Source organism: Hippocampus guttulatus, chromosome 4 (genome assembly GCF_054856545.1).
Source record: "Hippocampus guttulatus isolate MCC_2025c chromosome 4, RoL_Hgut_1.0, whole genome shotgun sequence".
Classification (NCBI taxonomy): Eukaryota; Metazoa; Chordata; class Actinopteri; order Syngnathiformes; family Syngnathidae; genus Hippocampus; species Hippocampus guttulatus.
The window spans coordinates 6,488,453-6,507,003 of NC_141264.1; the positions used below are offsets into that span (position 1 = coordinate 6,488,453).

General features: G+C 43.0%; 2 protein-coding genes across 5 annotated transcripts; both read left to right on the forward strand.

Moving 5' to 3' along the window:
- The first annotated feature begins 51 nt into the window (after positions 1-51).
- bbs2 (Bardet-Biedl syndrome 2) lies at positions 52-11,168 on the forward strand. Of its 4 annotated transcripts, none has more exons than XM_086109893.1 (18): positions 52-144; positions 672-805; positions 1,080-1,307; positions 1,809-1,934; positions 2,138-2,200; positions 2,332-2,409; positions 2,683-2,787; positions 3,344-3,430; positions 3,529-3,664; positions 3,786-3,925; positions 6,049-6,169; positions 6,280-6,451; positions 6,979-7,108; positions 7,176-7,295; positions 7,672-7,809; positions 7,992-8,104; positions 9,159-9,307; positions 9,791-11,168. In XM_086109893.1, exons 2-18 carry the CDS (start codon positions 689-691, stop codon positions 9,895-9,897), a joined length of 2,130 nt encoding a protein of 709 aa, XP_085966019.1. In that variant the 5' UTR covers positions 52-144; positions 672-688; the 3' UTR covers positions 9,898-11,168. The 4 variants fall into 4 exon arrangements, with proteins under 4 accessions (XP_085966019.1, XP_085966022.1, XP_085966020.1 ...); XM_086109896.1 differs by having other exon boundaries at positions 9,805-11,168; XM_086109894.1 differs by having other exon boundaries at positions 74-295.
- A 1,893-nt stretch (positions 11,169-13,061) lies between these two features.
- On the forward strand, positions 13,062-18,543 carry b3gnt9 (UDP-GlcNAc:betaGal beta-1,3-N-acetylglucosaminyltransferase 9). The gene is made up of 7 exons (XM_086108519.1): positions 13,062-13,127; positions 14,488-14,765; positions 14,847-14,960; positions 15,441-15,776; positions 16,577-16,803; positions 16,893-17,148; positions 17,225-18,543. Exons 2-7 carry the CDS (start codon positions 14,667-14,669, stop codon positions 17,567-17,569), a joined length of 1,377 nt encoding a protein of 458 aa, XP_085964645.1. The 5' UTR covers positions 13,062-13,127; positions 14,488-14,666; the 3' UTR covers positions 17,570-18,543.
- The last annotated feature ends 8 nt before the right edge of the window (positions 18,544-18,551 follow it).

Sequence of the window (18,551 nt, forward strand, 5' to 3'; positions counted from 1 at the left end):
AAAAAAAAACAATCCAACAGTTTAGATATTTTATTCTGGAAACCTTACATCGGAAGTGGTTGTGGATAACAAATCTGCACTTTTTATTGTGCGGAATCCCGTTTGATACAAATCTACATTTTTTTTGATCGAGTTCAGTGTCAGGTATTTTTATACGTTGTGTGGTTTTTTTCGTTGTTTTTGTTTGTTTGCTAGTTTTTCTATCTTCGTTGTCCTATTTCGTAGTTTCCAGTTACACAGTAACAGTTTGCATCGTTCTAATTAGCTCCTTAAGCTAGCCTCTTAACCAGCTACGGTAAACAGTGATGTTACTTTCTTGAAATATTTATTGTAGTACTTGGTATTGATACTCTGCTATGTCATAGTGAAGCACCATGCAAGTCTTCTGTTAAGCATAAAAATAGCGTTGTTATTGACCAAACGATGGGAGATTAGATCGCCAGTCGAAGGAGCTTTGGTGTGACACTTTTTGTTGCCGGGCAACAGAACTCTGATGTCTTGGGCAAAGCTCGTAATTACATTAGTGTCGCAAAATCACACATTGCCACTTGTTCACAGGTGTGGCTATGAGTTTGTATTGCCATTATGTCCTGAATTGTGGTTTTTAATCTGAGTTTTTCCCAGATTTACCCTGAATGTATGTCTGGGTGCTTTTCTTTTCTTTTGCTTAGGAGAGACCGTATGCATCATGTTGGTGCCGATATTCACTCTCAAGTTAAACCACAAGATAAACCCTCGCATGGTGACTGTAGGAACATTTGATGGCGTCCACCCTTGCCTCACTGCAGCCACACAAGCTGGAAAGGTGAAAATTATACTTTTAAATTCCCGTATGTTGGGAGCGGTTAGCTCGTCTGTCTCACAGACGAGATGTCCCCCGTTTGAATCTCGGTGTGGAGTACATGTATGTTCTCCTAGATACAGTTTCCTCCCTCATCAAGACAAACATGCATGTTCGGTTAATCAAGACTCTAAACTGGCCATGATCTCAGATTATCCATTGTTTTTAAAACTCAGATTTTGATAGCTAAGTAATAGTTCTTCATGCCGGTCCCTAACTTTGTTGTTCTCTCTACAAGGTTTTTATTCACAACCCTCACACCCGTGGTCAAAAACCTGCATCTCACCGACTGAGCCAAAGCGCTCAGGATTCGGACGTCTCTCTACTCAATATCAACCAGGCAGTCACTTGTCTGACTGCAGGAAGTCTGGGTACAAAGACTGCCGGTGACACACTGTTGGTGGGATCTCAGACCAATCTGCTGGCTTATGATGTCCATGACAATACCGATATATTCTACAAAGAGGTTCGTAAAATACATGTGTAAGAAGTATGCACTCGATCAACAGCTGTGGCCAACTAAATTGGCCACTCACCAAATGCTTCATTCAGTACAGTCTAATGAGATCCTGAAACAGTATCACAATTATTGCCAAGAATTGAATCCTCTCTCCTAGTATCAATGGAAACTGAGCATTATTAGATTATTTAGGTATACACTAATTTATATCACTTTGTATTAGATTCTGCGGGTGTACCAGTCAAAAGTTTGGCCACAATTTTTCATTCTGAGCATGAAAAAGTATATCCAAAATTTTGACCGATAAATTGTGCCTTTTGGCTATTGTTAACATTCCCACTCAGCGATTACCACTGGTGAATAGTTTCTCCTGATATTGTCATTGAAAGGTTGTTCATATATTGATTTAATCTGCAACTATGCACACAGGGAGGTACTTTATTCTTATCTCCGGTTGATGTTTGTTTTGTTTTGTCTATTTGTGCTTGTGTGTGTGCATGTGTTTAGGTGTCTGATGGGGCCAATGCAATCGTCCTGGGGAAACTTGGAGACATCCCGAATCCTCTTGCCATCATCGGAGGGAACTGTGCCTTACAAGGTTTTGATTCCCTGGGCAATGACCTCTTTTGGACGGTAAGAAGTCTCAATAATAATAATAATAATAATAATAATACATCTACTTAACATATCCAGTACTGTTTGTTTCAATAAATGTAGTGAGAAAATAAATTAACATTTGATACCATTTTATATCTACATAGTGCTTTTAGATTTTCAAGTGATTATTTAGTTTAATGTGAAATGCACAGTATGCTACTGTATATGTTTTTTTCAAGGTAACAGGAGATAATGTAAGATCCCTTGTCCTCTGTGACTTCACTGGAGATGGCAAAAATGAGGTAAGAGACATTTTTGCTTTTGTGTTTGGAATATAATTCATTAAAAAAAATCTTCCACAGCTGTAGATGATTGGTGGGTTATTAAGTCACGTCATTGAGAACATTTGTGTTTGTTGTGGAACCTCTTGCAGCTCCTGGTTGGATCTGAGGATTTTGACATCAGGGTTTTCAAAGAGGATGAGCTTGTGTCTGAGATGACTGAAAACGAGGTAAGTGTTTCACTTGAGCATGGTTTGCATTCGAGGCAATTCATTCAAAGACATAAAGATGTTGACGTACACCCAGTATGATATAATAAATTGCACTGAAATTATTGAAATAGTCAGTTTGTCACTAATGCGGGAATTGAATGAACCAAGATATTATAATCAGTAGATCAAACTTTACAAGTGTTTTAATGTTGCGGTATATTGAATTTTTTTCTCCAGTGTCAGTGAGGAAAGTAATCTTATTATTTCACATTGCTCTTCTTTTGTCTGTAGACAGTAACAGCACTATGTCACATGCACAGTAGTCGGTTTGGTTACGCCCTGGCAAATGGCACTGTGGGAGTCTATGATCGCAATTCTCGGTACTGGAGGATCAAGGTAAACGAAACCGGTGAATAATGTATATTTGTTACTTTGTGATGCCTAACACTGCTGTAAATAATGATCCATCTCACATGCCCTCATACCCTCACCCTCTTCCTTCCCCATTCATACATTCTGAATCCCACTTTACCACACGGAGTCAGTGGCTCTTTTATTATCGCATATATCTGTAGTATGGCAATCTGTTTCTTGAGTTATACAGTCAAACCTCAGTTTTCGAATGTCTCTGTTCTCAACCAAATCGGTTTTCAACCAAAGATTTTGAGTTTTTTATGCCTTGGATTACGACCGAAAATCGTTTCTCGACCAAACTGAGCGCATTTGAATGCGCCACTTGACTCCTCTCGTCTTCCTCGCTTCCTCGTGTAGCGTTCCATTGTGAGCAGACGTGTTCAATAAAGATTTTTTTTTTTTTTTTTAAAGAGCATGGTTTCGCTTTTCGAACAAATCGGCTTTTGAACAGCCTTCTGGAAAGGATTATGGTCGAAAACTGAGGTATGACTGTATTTCGTTTTTTTTATTTTTTTTTTTAATGTTTTCTTCAATGTAGTCTAAAAATCATGCAATGAGCATCCACGCCTTTGACTTGAACGCTGACGGAGTTGTGGAGCTGATCACTGGCTGGTCCAATGGAAAGGTCAGCATCTTAGAATTAGATGGCCTCGCTCGATTAAATCAGCGTTACTGGTCATGTTCATCAGCACCCTCTTTACTCACATTCCTCTGTTGTTCCAGATTGACGCTCGAAGCGACCGCACAGGCGAAGTCATTTTCAGAGACAACTTCTCCTCCTCTGTGGCCGGAGTGGTGGAGGGAGACTACAGGTTGGATGGGCAGAAACAACTTATCTGCGCCTCTGTAGAGGGAGAAGGTGTGCTGGGTGTTCTCTGTCAAAGGCATTTTGATAAATTTAAGCTTTAAAGCAATTGCAATGAACCGTCTCTTCAAGATAGGGGTGTAATGGTCGTTTGTTTTTGGCATGTATTTTGTAGTTCGTGGCTACCTGCCTGCTGAAAAGGAGCTGAAAGGCAATCTCATGGACTCAAATGCTGAACAGGACCTCATTCGAGAGCTCAGCCATCGCAGACAGAATCTTTTGCTGGAGCTCCGCAACTATGAAGAGAATACAAAGGTAGACATGTTGTATGCAATTTGGTACTGTATATAATATACCGTTGGATCTTGACTTGCGACTGGTGTGACTGACAAGTTTTTCTAGATAGAAGCCATCGCTCGGCTGTTTTTTTTTCTCGCTAACATACAATGCAGACGACCATAGATGGGCTCACAAAACTAACATGGATGTTGCGGTATTAACCCATTCAGCTATGGATATTTTAACACAAACAACACCACGTCATCCTATGGGCCCGTCGTTCAGCACAAAATTAATCTTTATAAACTCTGTTTAGGTGAGCTGATGCCCACTGAAATGCAATATAAAAAACATCTTCAGAAAAACACAGATAAGCCTTCAATATGCATCGTCCACAAACATTTGGGATGGAACGATAACGGCGATGTCACGATATCGCAACATTAAAATTGGCACGATATTGCCATTGTCATGTTCCGATATTAAGAGCAGCACATCTCCATCAAAACACACCACTTTTCATCCACTTCAGCCGAACACAGCCTTGGGAACTACACAGACCATGATACTTTGCACCGCTGAGCCAATAAGAACACATGGCAATAAGATGACTGGCCATTCATCCATCCGGAGATTCTCTAATCCTCTTATCGTCACGAGAGTCACGAGCGTGCTGCAGCCTACCCCGGATGACTTAGGCCAGGGGTGCCCAACCTTTTTGGACCGAAGATCTACTTTTCGATCAACTAACCTCCCGGGATCTACCCTTACCGGCACGCGCGCGCGCGCACACACACACACACCATGATGAGAAATCACTTTAAAGTGCTTCCCTGGGCCCTCCTAGATTCCTATTCTTTGCCCGTGCCCTCGGTGAATTGTACACGAAGCAAACTCTGAATGAGAATAATGACGATAAAAGATAGAGCGCAACAGCTCTGATCACAAGTTGCAATTGCAGACTGCTGAGTGCTAACAATTTCCGGTGACGTAATCACGCGCCACCGTAAATTCAAGATTTACCTGCTTTACCTTATTTTTTTAAATATTTATTTTGTGAAAACGAGACTGATAGGATGATTAGGGTGCAGCGTACATTAACACAAAAAAATATATTACTAACGTGTACAAAGACACACAAATGGTTGTTTTTTTTCCTCCTCGACACTCCTCAGATCTACTTGGGACCTGTCTTAGATCTACCGGTAGATTAGGATCGACGTAATGGGCACCCCTGACTTAGGCAGTAGGAGAAGCACGCCCTGAACTGGTTTGCCAGCCAAACCCCACACAGGAAGGCCAGGGCCTGGAATCGAACCCTGCACCTCTGCACTGTGAGCTGGAGGTGCTTACCAGTCGACCACCGTGCCACCATAACTGGCTCCACTTTTTTTTTTTTTTTTACCGTATCGTGAGTTCTTATACAGTATCGAAAGCTTTTTTTATGTTGCCAACCTCCCTGACAATATTGTGATCAGTATCAGATCTTGAGGTTCATATTGTGACAATGTGGTACCGTGACATTTGGATATCGTTACATCTATACAAAAAACGGGCGTTGGCACTCCCCAAATATTTTCTGTAGTTGGTCTCAGTTCAGTGTGGTCAAAATGGAGTTTATGCAATACAGGCTGCATTTGCAGCATGAGAGAGGTTTTTGGGACTCTCCAGCTGTGATTCCCATGAGAGCTCGAAATGTGTGCTGTGGAAAATCATCAAATCTCACACAATTGGTCAGAATTTTTGTGATTGACAACAAAGAATGTGTATTTGTCCGTTTCTCAACGGCAGCAAGTGAAAGAGAGAACAAATAAATTCTGTTAGCTGACAGAAAGCATATAATTGACATGTATATCCCCCTTCTGTGGCAGTTTTGTTTGGTGGCGTGCCGTGAGATTTTTCTCATTTAAAATATGTGCTCTGGCTGAATAGAAGTTGGTCATCACTGTTCTAAAGAGTCCAGCAATTCTGAACAACTTTCTGCTTTTCAGCTGTGTCTTTTTCCCAGCAATTGCTTCAACAGCATTCCTGCTTCTTGAAAAACCCTCTTCGAAAGTACTCGCATACTAATTGGGAACACAGTTTAGATTCTTGAAGACAAACATACGATTCTTAACTGTCCCGTGTTATGATTCACAACAGCCGTCCTGTCGTTTCAGGGCGGGTCGGACAGCGCAGGTGGGATTCCAGCCAACACTCAGCTCCAAACAGCTCTCACAGTCAGAGTTGCAACGGAGGTCCAAAAAGCCCATGTGGAGCTCAGCATCACAACACCAAATGGTATCATCCTGAAGCATTTCAGCTAAGAATGTGCACGTATGTGTCGTCTGACTTCTGCTGGATCTAAACATCAATATTCTTTCTTTCAATCCCTCACTTTTCGTCTCCAGAAACCATAATCCGCGCAGTGCTCATTTTTGCCGAAGGTATTTTCCAGGGTGAGAGCCATGTTGTTCACCCCAGTGTCCAGAACCTGTCAGGTTTTGTTCGAGTCCCCATCATTCCTCCCAAAGACATCCCAGTCGATCTGCACATCAAAGCCTTTGTCGGTGGGAAAACCAGGTAGGCGGTGATTGCGAGGGCACAAGCTATGCTTATGGTTGTTTTGCAAACGCCACTGTTAGCAAAACAATGGATTTGCCAGGAAATCTAGACTGTGTTCATCCATCCATCCAATCATCCATCCGTTATCTGATCCGCTTATCCTCACAAGGGTCACGGGGCGTGCCCGAGCCTATCCCAGCTGTCTTGGAGTAATAGGCGGGGGGACACCCTGAACGTTTCCAATCTTTTTTATGAACATGATGAAACCCCAAATTTGCGACTTTCGCAAGCATTTTCTACTCAGTGAGAAACAGGCTTCACTTTGTAAAATACAACTTTTAGATGACAAGAGAGGCATTGGTGCAAGTTTGTGCTTGCCGAGTCATCTCAGTTTCAAACCATTGCAGTAAATCTCTAGGATTTATACTGAATTGGAAATGCGGTCCAAAAAATGAATTGATGGAGATACGCACTTAAAATAATCATGTTCATAAGTACTATATTCATCTTAAATACCGAATTTGCTATTGTTTTGTTCCCCCCAGCACCCAGTTCCACGTGTTTGAAATCACTCGACAGCTGCCCCGTTTCTCCATGTACGACATTGCAGTCGACCCCTCAGCTCCTGCTCCCACCGGAAGAGTCACCTTCACCATTAATGATCGGCCACAGCGGGTCTGTCAAGAGTGTTTTCTTGGGAGATTCCAAGCCTCAGGGTTGTTCAACTTATTTGTTTGATTAGGTCGCAATGTGGCTGAACCAGAATTTCCTGCTGCCTGAAGGAGTAGATAGTCCTGATGTTACATTTACTTCACTCCGGGGAGGGGGGCTCCTGTCCATCCGTATGACCTCTAATGGACAGGTAAACACAGACACACCAAACAATGCAAACTAATGATGGAAGATGATGTATTTTTAATGTGACACATTTATTTGATGCATTAAGTCAAGCAAAACAATGGTGGGCCTCTTAGAACCATCGAATGTTTCCTGATAAATAAATCACGGGAGTTCTTTGGATGATTTTTTTTTTTCATTTTAGATGCAAATGAACTCTTCTAGACCATTCTTTTTTTTTTGCACTGATTCCAAATCTGCCCTAGTTTTTTCTCTTGGATATCAGATGTTAAAAATATGTTAGAAACAAAATGAAGACGGGTTTGAAATCGACGTAAAAATGTGTCGAGAGCCATCATGGATTAAAATTTGCTGTTGAACACTGTTATCTGTCCATTCAGATCACACTGCAAACAGATGATATCGACCTGGCGGGCGATCTGGTCCAATCACTGGCGTCTTTCCTGGCAATAGAGGAACTGTCAGCAGAGGCCGACTTCCCAACTTATTTTGAGGATCTTCAGACCACACTCACTGAGGTTTGGATCGATTGTATACTTTAAAGCAAAGAAAATACAAATACAGGACACTGAATTTCTTTTCACTAACTCCCAAAGATCATGCGTGTATAGGAAATGAATCGCGTCTTCATAATGGCCAAAAAAAGTGCTGTCGTGTTGATGTCATGTGATAAAGAGAGATTCGCAAATGCGTCCAATAGGTTGATGAATTCCATGCAGTCCATCAGCGATTAACTGCAGAAATGGCTGAGCACTCCAACTTCATCAAGAGCATGCTGGTGCAAGCAGAAGATGCTCGCTTGATGGGTGACATGTGAGTTTACCAGATGCTGAAAGTAACTATTTATATAAACACTGCATTTCATTGTCTTGCCTTTTTTTCCCTCTACCATTCTACAAAATGCTCATTTAAAAGTGAAATGCCTATGCTTCAAAATCGATCATTACTAAAGCTATAATGTGTTGTCATTTTATCTTACTTGAAAATCCAACCTAAGACTAACATTTACATGTACCTGTAATGGGCGGCCTGTTGGTCACCTGGTTAGCAATCGCAGTACAGAGGTGCAGGTTTCAATTCCAGTTCCGGCCTTCCTGTGTAGAGTTTGTAAGTTCTCCCCGTGCCTGCGTAAGTTTTCTCTGGGTTCTCCAGTTTCCTCCACTTTCCAAAAACATGCACGGCAGGTTCATGGAACACTCTAAATGGTCCCTAATTGTGCCTGTGAGCGCAGATGGTTGTTGGTCTCTGTGTGCCCTGCGATTGGCTGGCAACCAGTTCAGGGTGTCCCCCACCTATTACTCCAAAACAGCTGGGATAGGCTCCAGCACCCCCCGCGGCCCTTGTGAGGATAAGCCCATCAGAAAATGGATGGATGGATGGATGGATGGAAATAACTGTATTATTGTCATCAATAGCTACAGCGCTGACAGTTGACTTTCCGTTCATAGGCAGCACAGCAATTCAACTGAGCAGCCTTCCATCACATATTTAACGTCCTACCTTTGAAACATTTCCAAATATAGTAGGAACTGACTGCAACATAATACGACACCCCCTTGAGTAAATGGGGTCACCACAGCAAGCAGTGTTTCCTTACACTTTATATTTGGTGAAGAGTCGAATATGTCAGTGTACACTCCTTCATCTCTCGTACAGTATTCGACTGCAACAATGGATGGGGCTATAAACTGGTCAAATCTTTTTTTGAATCATCCCTGAGGTGCCCCAAACTGAATCTTGAAAAAGTCTGCCAGGGGAGCTAAACTGTTGAGCATCGTCAAGTCAGATTGTGGATCAATTTGTCAGTCATTTTCAACATCCTCGCAGATATATCTGCGCTGACTTTGAGCCTCTTTCTCTTCGGCAGGACTTCAATGAAAAAGCGCTACAGAGAGCTATACGATCTAAACAGAGACCTGGTCAGCGAGTACAAAATTCGCTCTAATAATCACAATGCGCTGCTGGCCTGCCTCAAGTCGGTCAACCAGGCAATTCAGCGAGCTGGTCGACTCCGAGGTAGGTTGTTTTGGGTTTGGGTTTTGTATATCTTAGTGTGACAACTTGCTTTTTTATACACTGGCAGCAAATGGTAAAAAGTATTTGTGAGGGAAATGACAGGATCGGCCAACAAATAGCAAAAACTTGCGAAAATTGACGGCTATTGAAATGCATTGGGATTTGTTTTATTTATTCATTTACAAAAGACCAAAAAATTTCAAAAAACATTGAGAAACATTCAGTGTACCTTTTCCACCCACTGTAAATTGCGTGAAAAAAAAAATCCAAGAAAACAAATCCGATACATTTCAAAAGTATTGAAAGAAATTGGACACCCAAAATAATCCGTAGCTTTTTATGAGAGCGTGACTGGTTGTTTGTCTAAATGTGCCCTGCGATTGGCTGACGACGGGTTCGGGATGCCCAACTGTGAGTGTGCGAGGGGAGTTGACTATATTCTCTCATTCCTTTTTTTTCCCTCCATCTGTGCTTCTCTTTGAGTGGGTAAACCCAAGAACCAAGTCATCTCAGCATGTCGGGACGCCATTAAGAGCAATAACGTCAGCGCACTCTTCAGGGTCATGAGAGCTGGTGTGGCTGCCTCATGAAAGTGATGCAAGGCAGGCAACAGAGGCGAAGAGAGGATCGTGACTGGAAAGCATCTGTTTCGTCCTTCACCAGCACAAGGATGAGATGACAACAGCTTGGAGGGTTTCCTTGGCATGACAATTTCTGCACAATCCAACAAATGATCCTGAAACTTGAATAGATGCTCGATTGGATTGCGGAGAGCCATCCATGTCAGTCAAGTGCTGTGTGTAGCTAGTGTAGCTGCTTTTTAAACCAGGAGTAGTTGTGTATGAGACAGCAGCTGGAACCATGTAAACGGTTCAACGTAGGAGACAGCTCGCACAGTTTTCAAGGGATGACATTTATCATGAAGCTCAGAATTAAGCATCACAATGATTTTTCTGATTTCCCTAGTGTGAAATGTTTTAAAGATGCAAATACAATCAAAGAACAAAATGTTTATGGGGAGATCTTTTCATTTGTCATCCCAAACGTTCCCAATATTTTACTCAAAGGTGCAGAAAATAATCGAAGGATTGAAAGCGTCCAGTCAGACTGTAATACTGTAAATGCATCCCCATCCTATAACGGGCGTATTTGCGCTGCAATTGGGAATTGCTGTGATATTCCGTGATGCTGTGTTCCAAATTCATCCATTCCATGATCTGAACCGCTTATTCTCAGGAGGCATTATCGTCCCCATTTCCAAGGTTTTTTGTTGTTATTCCAGCTATATGACAACGTGCCAGTTGTCCCATGCAACTTTGAGGGGATTTCTAATTAAAATGAGCAATTCAAATAGGTTTTAAAAGTCATTCATGAGTTAAGACAAAGGCCCGAGGAGTGTGCCAGGTCGTGTTGCACATTTGTAAAAGAAATGCTGAATCATGTATGAGTAACCACAAAAAAAGAAGGAAAAAAAAGCAACCGCTGACTGCTTTGCTGACTCAGTAACATTCTAAGACGAGGGAGAGACCCATTGGGAGCAATGTTGTAGTTGTGTGTTTTAGCACTGTGTTTGTAGCCAAAGAAATCACATGACTTCACGTCGCAGATGACCACTGACGTGTTTACTTTTTCTAAATGATAACTTTGTCATTGTTCTTTTGTGAAGATTAAATGTTAAAAGTATTGTGTAACTGTTCCATGACTTTCGCGTAGCACAGAAAGGGAAAGATTTCTCTTTCCGAGGATCTGGATCACTCAGCGGTTTTCTCCACTGTTGGATGGGTTTGGACATCGGGATTAGTGTGCATGAACAAAGCAATGTGTTCTCAACAATAAATAAATAAAAATCTTGAGTATTCTCCTCCCTTGCCTTCTCTCCTCTTTTGTTTACTCAACATCTGGGAATCACATGTGGCGTGGCACAGTTGCACTGGACCAGCCAGACTTCCTGTTGTCTACAGTCTGTCCACTAGCAGACTTTATGTATCATGAACAAAGAAGGTAACCATTCATAGTCCAGTTGAGGGCAATTACACTGCAGATGTTACATTCACATAGGACAACAGTGAACAGAAAAAGTTTACACACCTACACCTGTAATGTGACCCATAACTCAATTAAAAAACAAACCTAACTCTTATAAGGGGGAGCACAATAAAGTTGTTGCACAAATACGCACGCCCATCACCTAATACTGTTGTCGCACTCTGTTTAGCAAAAATGCTCCAAATCTGTTAGATTTTGAGGAAATCTCCTTTGTACAGCCGTCTTCAGGTCGGCCCAAAAATGGTCCATCAAATTGAGGTCTTGACTCGAGCTGGGCAATTCCAAATCGCTAATCTGCTGGTGAAGCCACTCATTTGCTGATTTGGATGTGTGCTTTTGTTCATTGTCATATTGTAATATGAAATTCTTATTTCATCCACCCATCCATTTTCTGACCCGCTTATCCTCACAAGGGTCGGCCCATTGCAGCTGTCCTGGGGCAGCAGGCGGGGGACACCCTGAACTGGTCGCCAGCCAATCGCAGGGCACACGGAGACGAATCCGCGCCCACACTCACACCAAGGGACAATTTTTTGAGTGTTCAATCAGCCTGTCATGCATGTTTTTGGAATGTGGCAGGAAACTGGAGTACCCGGAGAAAAAAACCCACGCAGGCCCGGGGAGAACATGCAAACACCACACAGGAAGGCAGGAGACGGAATTGAACCCTGCACCTCTGCATTGTGAGGTCGACGAAGAAGATGAGAAGTCAGCCTCTTGGCGCCTCCTTGACCAATTGTGGTGTATTTTCACCACTCACGGATGACATGGATGATGTTTTTATTGTGTGTCACAAAGATCCCTCTGATGACGTTGAATCTCTGCAGAAAAGCCTACTAAAACATCTGAACTTTATATGGGCTTAATCAGAACCAGCGTAAATGCTGGCAGGAATGTGCTGCCTCCTATTCAGTGGTTAATTCTGAACACAGCCACATCCCGTTAGAAGGTGTGCACAGTTGTGGATACACGGAGGCCACTGGAGTGATATTCTACCAAACTCTTTGTCTTGCATCTAAAACTTGTGCATACAATAAACTACATTCTGTTCCCCTGGCAAGCCAAACCCACTATCCTTTGAAAGAAATCGCTGGGACAGTGATTAGTCTAGATTTCGGTGGACCACATATCGTTTTGTCACAGAAGCAGAACTCTTTAATGTGTCTTCAGTCGAGTCTTCTGAGGAGACAAAAAAAAAAGAATCACAAATTATCATCATTGCTGCTCATTATGAGAAACTTCTCATCTTCACTTTGTCAAATGCCATTGTGGACTGAATCTTCTTTCCCTCTGCTAGAAATACTTATTCTGTTGGGTGTTCAGAACAAACCCAATGACATTACAGATATGAATATGTCATTTAGCTCCACAATCCACTCTTTTTTTTTTTCCTTTGACAACCCCAACCCCCATTCTGCTGTTCCTTCAAATTTCAGCCACGTGGTTCGGTTTCAGTAGATGCTGCGTTCAAGCCCTCCCTTCTTGATCCCTCACGACCACCAATTCCTAATACTTTCATTTTACACAGTTTAACTGCTTACCAGTGGTATGAAGCAAATGCATCTGCTGTCTTTTATCTTTATAACTGTACTTGGTTTCTCTAACGTATTTCGCGATTCAAAATGACTGACGAGCAAGCTTGCTCAATCTGTATCAGAAAGTTGAGTGGTAAATTGCATATTTCCCATGGCATCTAAAGGCAACATAAGCGCCAGTGTGGAGACGCAATACGTCCAGATGTTTCCAGTTTGTCCTACCTCCTCCGTCCGCTTTGGTAAGTTTGAATGAATTCGTTATATACGCTCTACTTACATGCAATTTACTATGACTTAATAAAATGGGACTGCTGACGTTGTCAACAAGCTGGAAAATATAAATGTGCGCGTTTTTTCGGACTTTTCTGTCACGTTCACTTATACTCCGTGATAATAATTAGACGTTACGCATTGTATGAAGATACTTCGTTGTTAACATTTGGGAGCGTTCCACCGACATAATGAATGTTTTGCTGACACATTATTTCCTTAATTAGACGGCACCCGAATAAAATGCTGTGTACAATATTCTCTTATATAACAGACACGCCCCCCTCATTTGAACACGCTGTGAAGTTGTATATTAACCGTTGCTTCGGAGATAGAAAAAGAAAAATACTTGATTTAAAACGAATACTTTTACTCAAGTTTTACTCTTATTTAATAGCGTCACAATGTATCCAAAATTCTCATAAGTTAAACTATAATAACACACAGGAGGAGGTAAAAACGACAGTACAATTCTATTTTTTTGTGTCTAGATGTGTTTAATATTTTTAAATATTAGAAATATTAAAAAGTCCTGTTGATGCAGTGATCGACATAAGCTGTAGTTCATAACAATCGACACCTCTCAGCTAATCAAAATAGAGCATTGTTGGCTGAAAAGCAAAAGTGTGTAGGTCATAAGTATTTTAGTTGGTTTGTCAAACAGCAGACCCGCCCCGCCAAAAACAAACAAACAAACCAACCAACATGATTGTGAAGGAGTGGCACAAGCTATGCAAATACCCTTTCAATTTTGAAAAAAAGTGAACATGTGCAGTGTACCTAGTAGAATTTCTATTCACAATTGTGCGTGTGTGTGTGTGTGCGCGCGCGCGCGTGTGTGTGATGAATAGAAGTCCGCATACTTGTAAAACAAGGTTGTGTGTAGAAAAAAAAAATCTGAAACTGCATTTCAGGGTGGCTCAATACTAGCTGTCCATATATGGGCCACAGTTGTAAATTGATTTCTGGCCCACATACTTCACTCAACTGGTTTGCCATAGTCAAGCCAATGCCTCCTTTGACACAACTGGGCCATGTTCGGCCCACATGCCTTATGCCAGTGCCGACGCAAGGCCACCTGTGCCAGCTTCATGCCGAATGTGGGCCAAATGTCTTTGCTGACTGGGAAGAGTCCACTTCCAATGTGGCCAAGTGAAGCAGTACCAAAAGGAACCAGCAGAGAGAGCCTTGTGGACAGGGCTGAAACTGACAGTTCGGCCTGGTACAATCAGCCAAATTGTTTGAGAGTTTGACCAAAATCCGATTCTTTTGTTTTTCACATCACATTGTCATGATCTCCCTCTTGTGACTCTGTTCTGTTTGTGTCAGGATGCCCGTGCTGGCTCTGGAGAAGGAGAGCAATGGAAATAAAGGGTTGCCTTTCAGACTCTCACGGAATAGAGAAAACATACATTTTGTTGGACAAATGGTGAAGTCGTCCAAGCAGAGATGCTTAAGAGATCTCTTCCTACTTCACCCCCTGTTAAATACGCGACTAAAGCCAGAAAATGGTGACGCTGAGGAGAAGAGGGTGTTACATAAAAGGAGACGTGATGTGCACTTTGCTGCTACTGCTGCTCTTCTCCTTGTTGCTCTATGTGCGACAGGTAGACTCAAATGGAATCAAATGTCACAAAGAACCGAACCTGCACAAAGCTCCCATTCTCATGAGTCCTGTGATGTTCCAGGTCCTTTTGTCCTCTGGGTGGGACAAGCCAGCATGGAGGCTGGAAATCCTTCGTCCCACCAGCCCCAGTCGGACCCTGCTAGGATCCAACAGAGTGTCCCAAGAGCCCCTGCCGGTGAGATTCAAGGGTTCAGGAAGAGTCAAAGTACAGTTTTGCACTGGAGCCCCGTATCTATCTGGAAACCAACGACACTCTACTGCAGGGGTAGGGAACTCCAGTTCTTCGAGAGCCAGATCCTGCCTGTTTTAGAGCTCTCCCTGATTCAATCGATCATGATTGTTTCAGGCTTCTACAGTGCTTGCTGATCCTTTGAATCAGGTGCGTTGGTGTAGGCAGGGATGTAAAACAGGCAGGATGTGGCTCTCGAGGAACCGGAGTTCCCTACCGCTGCTCAACAGTTTGTTCGGGGGAGGCTGTTTGTGTTATGATTTATCAGAATTTTTAATACGATTTAAATGTTGAAAATAACGCCACCTGTACTGGTTCACAGAATGTTAAATAACATCTATAGTACAATCAGTATGTGTGTAATGATTTCTGCTTTAATTTATGTCACATCAAATGTCCGTTGTCATTATGTGTTCAAATGAGCAGTATGCAGCCAGCCCGTCTGAGCCTCAGCTACCTCTCTGTGAACGCAAGTCAAAACGTCCTAAGCCCAAGTCCAAAGCTCAGTCTAAATCCAAAGGAAAGTCCAAGTCTCGACAGAAGAGCATCACACCGACCAAGACGAGCGGCGCGCCCGTGCCGACATTGCCGCTTTTTGACTTTGTGGGCTATATGCGAGAGAAGGACAACCGCAACTTCCGTCTGCTAATAGATCAACCGCAGAAATGTCAGCTGGGAGGATCCGAACGAGCCGGAGAAAACCGTGAGCTTTACATGCTCATTGCGGTGAAATCTGTCGCTGCAGATTTTGATAAGCGGCAGGTAAATAAAATCATGCTGATCTTTTTTTTTTTTTGGGTTACAATCTGTCTCAGCCAGCGATTCAACAAACCGCCGAGTTCCCCTACTGAACCAAATTTTACTTCCAACCTCTTTTTCGGTACAGTTTAGCTGATGTTATAGGCAGACACAGTCCTCTCGGTTTCTCGAATCACTGCTGCCGTATCATCAACCTAGTTCTGCCAGTTCCTGACACAGCGCTTTTCTCAACTTCATCTTTGCTTTGTCATTTTGCATCCATGAAATATTTCAACTCTCAGTCCAACACTCCAAAACGTCCTCTCTTCTGGCTGTTTCCTCACAAGGGGGGACTCCAATTGGCGAGAGTTGCGCACATTTTTACCGCGTCAGATTGGAGTAAATTTGCTGACAGCTCGCAGGTCTGTCTCTACGTGGCCCGGTCCCAAATGGGCAGAGGCCCGGTCCCGATCAGCAGACCGGTGCTTGGGGACCCCTGTCCTAAACAACCAACCTCCTCTTCTTCATGTTCGACCAACAGCCGCCCTATTTTCATTCGCACCCTGTCGATCAGCAGCACTGTTGGCGGTCATTGTAAACTCAGGCCCGACCAATCCGGTATGGAAGTCAGTTGTAATTCACATATTTGATTTCGACACTGTTTTATGTTGTTGCCTGAGGCCACCCTTGCCCTCACGAGAGTACACTCGCTTGTGAAACTCGTGGCTGGTTCCCACCCCGAATAGGATATGTGGTAGAAAATGTGCGGATGCTCTTTTGTTTTCAGACAAAACTGAAGTTCTCTCCACTTTCACTTACCTCAGGTGGTACGTCGGACCTGGGGTAAAGAAGGCGGGTCTGTCCGCACCGTCTTCCTGTTGGGGGTGCCCAAGAATCGCACTGCCTTGCCTCTGTGGGATCAGCTGCTGACCTACGAGAGTCAAACCTTCGAGGACATTCTGCTGTGGGACTTTGAGGACACCTTCTTCAACTTGACCTTAAAGGAAACGCACTTTCTGGAATGGGTCAACCACACCTGTCCTCACGTCAAGTCAGTGTTCGATCCACCAAGCACCCGAGGCGAGGCGCAGCCAACCTCATTTCTTCTCATTCTTTTGTCTCTTGTCATCGTCGTCTCAGGTTCATCTTCAAAGGGGATGCCGATGTTTATGTGAACGTGCAGAACATACTGGAGATGCTTCAAGGTGAAAAGTCAAATGAGGATCTTTTCATTGGCGATATAATCGTCAACGCCAAACCCATTCGGCGCCGCACTTCCAAGTACTACGTGCCAGAGTATGTGTACGGCAGTGCTTTGTACCCGTCTTATGCCGGGGGAGGGGGCTTCGTCATGTCCGGGCATACAGCGCGGAGACTCAGCGTCTCCTGTCAACAAGTATTTGACCCGAACTACAAAGTCCAATTGGTCTTTTTGTTGTCTTTTGTTTGACATTCGTCTTTCGAAATTCCAGGTCGAGCTGTTCCCCATCGATGACGTGTTCCTGGGAATGTGCCTCCAGCTGCTCGGAATCAAGCCATTGCGTCACCAAGGTTTTCGGACCTTCGGCATTCCCCGTCCATCAGCGGCACCTCACCTCCAGACGTTCGACCCGTGTTTTTACCGGGAGCTCATGGTGGTTCACAGCCTCAGCGTGCCCCAGATATGGCTCATGTGGAAGTTGTTGAATGACCCCAAACTGAACTGTCACAACAGGTCCAGATCAACAACCGCACCCTTCAGGTGGAGGACTGGAGATTCAAAAGGGGAGGGGGAGACTGACTATGATGAGAAGGGAGTGTTTGTCACACACGATTAACACCCTGCGGGGAAGACGTGGTCAACTTTGAAAGGGCCGAGATCTGAAGCACAGTCACGTGACACCTCATCCAAGTTGGCAGACTGACGAGATGAGCAGACATGCTTCTGTATTTTTTCCCCCCGCGTTAAGGAGGCATTAACGAAGGATTCTGCTTTTTACTGTTCAATGTGATATCATTGTTCACAAATGACTCGCATCAACCTTTTTTATTTTTTGTGAGAGTCGATGTCAAACAGTCTTCAATGTACCACAAATGCGCTGTCATGCATACATGAACGTGAGATGCTAAAATGGTTTACTTAATTAAATCTGTTCCAAGTGTAAAGGTGACAATAGCACTCAAATAATTAACGGGTTAATTTTTTGTTGAGAGCTGTATCCATTGTGAGGATCTGATAGTTGATTAATTGCATATGAAGGTGGGTCAGGCAAAATGGTGTTTACTACTTAGCTGCAAACAACAGAGTTGATGCGGATTTAAAACTACCCATAGTATTGAGATAAAGCTACTATGAAATGGGTTAGCAGGATTTCCGTACATTTGTGGTTGAAAAAAAAAAAAATCTACATGAGGCAAATGGTCTTCTTCAGGGATCCGGCTGGACGCCATCATTCATTATTCCTGAGATTTGAACCCCAACCCCCATGTCCAAAGTCAACAGTGTTACCCTCCTTTTTTGTTTTTTAAGTGTGTATGCAAATTTTCACTTTCTAAACGGAACTGGAATAAATTAATTACCGGTAAATTTAAATGAAATAAATTGTAATTGAACTACACCTGAAGACAAAATTTACATTTGATCAACTATCAAGGGACTGAAGAATTTGGTTTCTGTGATCCAGATGTTTTTGAGAACTTCAATTTTGTATGTTTCAGTGGTTTCGTCCTTTAATTTGTTTCCGAGTCTCCGACTGCGAATTACAGTCGTGTGATCCCCTTGACAGCACATTTGATGGTTTACTAATGGCCTTAGTTTCA

What these genes read in the sequence shown, in the direction of transcription:
- bbs2 (XM_086109893.1), top strand. Translation starts at nt 689, where the DNA reads ATGTTGGTGCCGATATTCACTCTCAAGTTAAACCACAAGATAAACCCT. An exon ending in CGCCTCTGTAGAGGGAGAAG is followed by an intron (nt 3,665 to 3,785) that starts GTGTGCTGGGTG and finishes TGTATTTTGTAG; the next exon opens with TTCGTGGCTACCTGCCTGCT. An exon ending in GCGAGCTGGTCGACTCCGAG is followed by an intron (nt 9,308 to 9,790) that starts GTAGGTTGTTTT and finishes CTTCTCTTTGAG; the next exon opens with TGGGTAAACCCAAGAACCAA.
- b3gnt9 (XM_086108519.1), top strand. Translation starts at nt 14,667, where the DNA reads ATGGTGACGCTGAGGAGAAGAGGGTGTTACATAAAAGGAGACGTGATG. An exon ending in TGTTGCTCTATGTGCGACAG is followed by an intron (nt 14,766 to 14,846) that starts GTAGACTCAAAT and finishes GTGATGTTCCAG; the next exon opens with GTCCTTTTGTCCTCTGGGTG. An exon ending in CACACCTGTCCTCACGTCAA is followed by an intron (nt 16,804 to 16,892) that starts GTCAGTGTTCGA and finishes TCGTCGTCTCAG; the next exon opens with GTTCATCTTCAAAGGGGATG.